The sequence below is a fragment of the Papilio machaon genome, chromosome 21 (genome assembly GCF_912999745.1).
Source record: "Papilio machaon chromosome 21, ilPapMach1.1, whole genome shotgun sequence".
In the NCBI taxonomy this organism is placed as follows: domain Eukaryota; kingdom Metazoa; phylum Arthropoda; class Insecta; order Lepidoptera; family Papilionidae; genus Papilio; species Papilio machaon.
Window position 1 is genome coordinate 6,815,963 of NC_060006.1, and position 7,037 is coordinate 6,822,999.

At 36.3% G+C, this 7,037-nt stretch overlaps 1 protein-coding gene across 1 annotated transcript; it reads left to right on the forward strand.

Annotated features, from left to right (window-relative positions):
• The first annotated feature begins 3,182 nt into the window (after nucleotides 1–3,182).
• LOC106713008 lies at nucleotides 3,183–5,881 on the forward strand. Its single transcript, XM_014505705.2, has 4 exons — nucleotides 3,183–3,318; nucleotides 4,925–5,038; nucleotides 5,336–5,529; nucleotides 5,700–5,881. The coding sequence occupies exons 1-4, from the start codon at nucleotides 3,246–3,248 to the stop codon at nucleotides 5,859–5,861; spliced, it is 543 nt and encodes a 180-aa protein (XP_014361191.2). The 5' UTR covers nucleotides 3,183–3,245; the 3' UTR covers nucleotides 5,862–5,881.
• The last annotated feature ends 1,156 nt before the right edge of the window (nucleotides 5,882–7,037 follow it).

A 7,037-nucleotide genomic window follows, 5' to 3' on the forward strand; every position in this document is an offset into this window, starting at 1 on the left:
ACTTAATAAGTACCGTGTAGATGGAAAATCTATGCCAAATTTCAACGAGATCTATGCACCCGTTCTGGAGACACTTTCTAACAAACATCCATTCATCCACCCATGCATCCATCCATACATTCAAACTTTCGCATTTATAATTACGATGTTATGGTAACGATGAAAAAAAAAACATACGACATTTGATGGGCCTCGGGGAAGGAAAGATATGACAAATTTTCTACGTAACTATACCTGACGTCGCGCTACTGCTTTCTAATTCTGAATCTTCATCTTCTTCGGAATCCTCGCTATCGGAGTCAATTTGATAATTTTTTAACATTATTTTCTGCGTCAACTCGAATGTGTCTGAAATAAATTTAATTAGAAACATAAAACGTGAGATGAAATGAAATTAAGAATCCGATCAGAGAAGTGACAATTCTAAAGGATTGTACTGAAAGTTATAGTACAGAGGTATGCTAAGTTCACGCAACTTTGAAATGAATCACCTTTCTTTAACTAATTCTTATGGGGGTATTGTCAAGTGGTATTTCCACTTTTCGCATGTAAAATGAAAGCCTAGCGCAGCTAGCCACAGAGAAGTCTGCTTTTAGTAGTGTCTATTATTATAACTACAACAAAAGTTAGCATAGCATTATAAAGTAATAAACCCTGCAAGGTGTGTTTGGCTTTGTGCAGGAGGAGCAGCGCGGCGCCGTGCAGCAACGCCGCCGCAGGTCCCAGCGTTAACACGCCAAACGCCCCACGCCCGACATCTGCACCCGTTAGGCACCCGAGCGGCAACACGCTAGACCCACCGCGCCCGGCGCCACCCGCCAGGCACTTCTGCACATCATCGCTGCGAAAGTATAAAATAAAGTTATCGTGGACTTCCACTGCCGATACAAGAACGTAGCAATGCCATCCCACTTTTTCCCTTTATCAAACGCTAATATTGGAATATATTTTTGTATATGTATTTCTTCAATAGAAGCTCAAATTTTTATACGAATCGATTGATAACTACCCATACCAAATGGACGCAACAGCGAAAACATTTTACGCAATAACCCTAAAAATGATTTAATTATTTAAAATTGGAATCCATTCCAATCTATATATATAAAAGAAAGTCGTGTTAGTTACACTATTTATAACTCAAGATCGGTCGAACTGATTTAGCTGAAAATTGGTGGGCAGGTAGCTTAGAACCAGGAAACGGACATAGGATAATTTTTACCCCGTTTTCTATTTTTTATTCCGCGCGGACGGAGTCGCAGGTAAAAGCTAGTTTAATATAAACCTTGTAACCTTAAAATGTAAACCATTACAGAACATCTCACCATAAGCTTGGTATATCCACGTCTTCAATTTCATTTTCAGATATTTGACATCTATGCGCTGCCCACCAGGATGTAGCAAATTTTGAAGATAAAATCATATCCATTTTATTAAACAAATTACGTCAAATGTATTAAAAATAATTAAGTGAAATGTTATCACTAACTGACTACAACATTTTTCTTATTACCTGAATGTTTTAAAAAGCAATCAATACACTGTCTCTACATCATAAAAATTATATTAAAAAATCATACAAATATATGTGCATAACAATTATTGTTATTTTATTTTTTACGTCCGTTAAATTTGATTTCTGGAATAATTATAACGTAACCTTGATAAATGCTAAAAGCTATTTTCGTTTTAATTTAATGAATTTTAAATTTTAATAATGAAATTCATTAAATTAAAACAGCAAATTTTCTTACATTTTAGCGATATTTAACTTATTGTACTTACTTAATTGAATTTTATCTTAATTTACTTAATTGAGTTTTGAAAATTATAAACATTTTGTAACATTAAAAAAATATTTGTCAATAATCTACCCGCCATCGCCATCTACCGATGACGTATGTAATTGTTATTGTAATTAATAATTAATTACTTATCTAACTTTTAAACAAATAACATTTAAACGACAGCATTTAAAAAAAGCGTTACAATTTTCTGAAAATAAATTATTTTATTTGAATCAATTTAAACCTTTTTGAAAGTTCCAATAATTCATGTTTTATTTTAACGCCATCTATCGTTTAAACTTCTATTAAAATTAGTGTAACAACCACGATGTGTCGAACGAAAGTCATTTGATTTTAAATCCTTTACCTTTAACGCAATAAACTCGACAACAAATATATTTTCTGCACTACACATCGTTATAGAGAATAATATATTTACTTATAATGATGTTCAGTCGATCAGTCACCTATTTGCTCGTTAAAACTTCTGCAAAAATAGTTGCCAACACTTTGTTACAATGTAAATTCAAGGTGCACTTTTAAAAAGCGAATACAAAAGCTTTTGTTTTCAACCTTTTTTTGTAGAAGAGTGTTCACACAGAGCTTCTTTTCCTTTTCAGCTACGGTCACTGGCTGGTATAATTCACCTTTGTCTTTGCCTCCGCTTCCTTTAAGACAAGAATAAAATATTTAATAGGCTAAGCTAGTGCCATCTATACTTCATCATGTGATACGATTATTTTTTCTGTTAAGATACAATTAGCTCGCGCCCGTCGTTACCTCCATATAAACATAAGTACTACGAGTATGTATTTATTGTGCCTTGGTTTATTAAAAAAATCTCGTTTCTCGCCGTGTTCCCATTCATATATGTAGCACCAATAATTCATTTCCTGTTAAAAGAATAACAAATGTATTGGAACAAGAAGCGAACAACGTCCATTTTCTCATAAATACAATAAAATTTATTATATTTATTTCAATCTGCGTTTGATGGCCGTTAAAAGAAAAACAAAACGTTCCCTCGTAGCGGCGGCGGCGGCCTGGAAACTGTATTGAGATTTCTCACAGAACCTTTGTTATGGTAAAATAAAACATCTAATAAATCTTTTGTATTCGTAAGGAATCACTTAGTTTAACCCTTTTTTTGTAATAACATAAAAATAACATGAATCCACATAAATTGATTATTGAAATTTGGGAATGTATGCCCATTAGAGAAAAATAGATTTATTTCATAAGTTGGATAAGTTTGTAAAGGTGAGAAACATTACTCATTAAATAACAGCTCAGCGAACATATAGTAAAATATAGATAATTATAAATACGTATTAACTCATCGTTATCAGTATTTTTTACAAAAGATAACACACCTGCGTGATAATGTTAACAATTTTCGAATGAGTTATATTGACAGAGTATCGCGTTAGAATCAGAACGGGTCAGTTGATATTGAGAATGCTCCGTGTTGTCGTGTTATTGTGCGCCGCAGCCGCAGCGGTGACTGCGCAAACCACCACCGTCACACAATGTAAGTGCACTGTTCTAAACTGTTGTTGATAAATTTTACGCACGAGACCTAGCCGAAGAACAATCGGCATTAATAGAATAAAGTCTTAAAGACATTTTTGCAACTGCTCTGGTACGTAAATGTCAAGCTGATGATCTCGGAACAATAGACGACACGCTTCTCGATTGAATCCAGCATCAAATATACGCAGACGTATTACTATAACTAATAGGTTTCTAATGTTTCTAATTGTCTATAAGTTCTTCGATACGGTCAGTCACGTGACAGGTTCCTCTGGTGCCAATATTGCTACGATAACGTCTTTTCCCCATCCCCCGCCTCTCCTCAACTATTAGGTCCTTACATATGAAATTGGCGTTTTTCGTACTGGCCACTTTAATCACGAATTTCTCCTCTATGGTAAGGAATTCCATTGTGGTTCGATGACCGTCATTCATTTGTTTTTTTTCTTCTGTTTTTTTCTGTTTGCGTCACTCATTTTACAAAATGGAAAACTTAAAAAATTGCATTATTTACGAGTACGAGTTCCGCCGTGGCACTTGTGCTGCAGAAACGACTCGAAGGGTGAAAGATGTGTATGGCGGTCGTGTTGCAAAAGAAAACACAGTTCGTTTTTGGTTCCAACGTTTTCGTTCTCGAAATTTCGATCTGCAGAACAAGCCCCGTGGACGGCCTGAGACTCAAGTTGATAATGAAGAGTTGAAGGCTATTGTGGAAGCGGATCCATCGCAAACCACGTCCGAGTTAGCTGCAGGCTGCGATGTTAGTGATAAAACTGTTTTAATTCACTTGAAGCAAATTGGGAAGATTAAAAAGCTTGAAAGGTGGGTACCTCACGAATTGACTGAAGCAAACCGGCAAACGCGCGTCGACTGTTGCGTTACATTACTAAACCGGCACAATAATGAAGGTATTTTAAACCGAATCATTACCTGTGATGAAAAATGGGTTCTTTACGATAATCGGAAGCGCTCAGCGCAATGGTTGGATCCTGGCCAGCCAGCCAAATCCTGCCCCAAGCGAAAATTAACCCCAAAAAAGTTACTTGTAAGCGTTTGGTGGACTAGTGCCGGTATTGTTCATTACAGTTTTCTCAAATCTGGGCAGACTATCACGGCTGATGTCTATTGTCAGCAATTGCAAACCATGATGGAAAAGCTAGCGGCTAAACAACCTAGGCTGGTCAATCGCCCCACGCCACTGCTGCTTCACGACAACGCTAGACCACACACTGAGCAACAGACGGCTACTAAATTAGAAGAGCTTCAATTGGAAAGTCTAAGACATCCTCCGTACTCCCCGGACCTTGCTCCAACAGATTACCATTTTTTTTCGAAATTTGGATAACTTCTTGCAAGGGAAAAAATTCAACTCCGATGGGGCAGTCCAAATCGCCTTCAAAGATTTTATTGATTCCCTTCCCACTGGTTTTTTTAGTAAAGGGATCAATGAACTACCTATGAGACGGCAAAAGTGCATAGAAAATAATGGTTCATACTTTGATTAATTAAATATATTATATTAAAAAATATTCGACTTTTTGTTCCTCCCATACAAAACGCCAATTTCATATGTAAGGACCTAATATTAACACTTTTGTGTGTAGGTACCCGCAACCCAGGCGAGTTGCCGGTGAACGCGCACGTGGAGGGATGCCTGACACCGCCCTGCCTGCTGCCGCAGCTGCAAGACGCCGTCATCAACGTCGTCTTCCGAGCCCGTAAGAATACACACACACACACACACAGCACATTTCCTATACTAACTATACTATGTTCCAAATGACTCTACACATGTATATGTTCCACTGTGGTCAGCATTGCATAGCATAAGTATGTTATCATTCTTGCAACCTAAAAAGGTCAATGGCAGAAATCGATGCAAAGCGTTAAGCGAGTGGTAATAAAAATGGTTATAAAGATGTAATTTATAATTTATTAATAAAGGCTCTTATTGACCACACCTATAGTTCTTATATTAGTATGTACACGTGGTGATCACTGTGCGTCGTTTGCAGCGCGCGTGCTGCGTTCTATGACTACGAAGGCGACAGCGCTGCTGCAGTTGGGCGCCATCACTCTGCCTGTGGAGTACAACCTGGCGGAGAACGCGGACACGTGCCGCTTCCTTACCAACACCTACTGCCCTCTGTTGGCCGGCGAGCTCGTCTCCTATACACTGCGCATGTACATCGAGCCCTTCTTCCCGGTCGTAAGTCAATACCTATTTATATTTCTTTAATTAAATCAAAGCAAATTCTCGATAAAAAAAATCAAAACATAAAACATGTGTGATTTGTTTTCAATTATTTTTAAACAGCTTCTTGTAGTGTGAACTTTTATTGTGTGAAAACAAAAGTAATTTTACATCGTTGTGTTAAGGGCACGGCGCTGAACATCGAGTTCCGTGTGGTGGACGATTCGGATGGACCGGTATGGTGCATCCGCTTGCCCATACAGATCGTGGCGCCTGTTGCCGCTCGCAGCGCACCTGCTACTGCACCGGCCACGTCTAACTCCACAATCTCCATACATAATAATTAAATAACAATAATGTTTTATAATACTCCTAATATATTACAATTATTTATTTATAATACAATTGTGTTTCAGTTTAAAAGTTAGTTTAAAATGAAATTATATCATTGACTAGCTTTTACCCGCGACTCCGTCCGCGCCGAATAAAAAAAAATAGAAAACGGGGTAAAAATTATCCTATGTCCTATTCCTGGTTCTAAGCTACCTGCCCACCAATTTTCAGTCAAATCGATTCAGCCGTTCTCGAGTTATAAATAGTGTAACTAACACGACTTTCTTTTATATATATATAGATAAGATTACCATATTTTAATAATTTAAATTAAATACTGTACTTGCTTTTTACGCCATCTATTGGTGGAAATCATCATTTAAAATTGTTTGAGAATTGATTTCTATATTAAACTTTGCGCCATCTATTGGTGAAACGCATACTTTGGTATTTCATTGAAAAATATTTCTTTATAAACGGTGTTAGATGGCAGCAGTAGTACAAAAACAAAATAAATCTTTCAGCTCGTTAAAGAAAAAGGAATAATATCAGCGCCTCTAACAGGAAACAATGAAACTATTTTGTATTTGCATTTAGCACCACCGCCATTTCTCATGAATTCCTATTACATGAAACGTAACCATTTTAAAAAATGCCAATTTTGTAATTTTGCCTACCCAGTAAAGTGAAAAATTCATGTTGCTAAATATGGAATTAATTTTTTTCAATGGCAACACAAATATAATCAAAAAGAAAAATTTGTTGCCAAGTTTTTGCCAAGCCTTGTCTTTAACGTTATTGGGTTTTCAATATATTACGATTGTAATTTAATTTGTGATATCATGATAAATTATTTTTAAATGCTGTGTTCATCATGGGTTTTTCGCTGTATGTTCCAAAAGGTATGTTCATGGTGTAGGTAGTGTTGCTATATCAAAGATTTTATCATAATATATAAACATAATAATGCCTATTAAGAATAACAGATGGCGCTCAATGTGCGCAGTAGTGGACTGTGGACATGCGTGACGTCATATTGCAGTGTAAGGGACAATTATTCACATTTCACAATTATGAATTATGTATGTATGTATATTTATAATGTCGCAGGGACTGGGTATGACACTTAATCTAATATAAAATAGTTTATCATGATTTTTTAATTTTACACCCTAGAAAGTAACCATGAA

Coding starts and splice junctions, on each gene's coding strand:
- LOC106713008 (XM_014505705.2), top strand. CDS start 3,246: ATGCTCCGTGTTGTCGTGTTATTGTGCGCCGCAGCCGCAGCGGTGACT. Junction 3,319..4,924: donor AACCACCACCGTCACACAAT/GTAAGTGCACTG, acceptor TTTTGTGTGTAG/GTACCCGCAACCCAGGCGAG. Junction 5,039..5,335: donor CAACGTCGTCTTCCGAGCCC/GTAAGAATACAC, acceptor CGTCGTTTGCAG/CGCGCGTGCTGCGTTCTATG.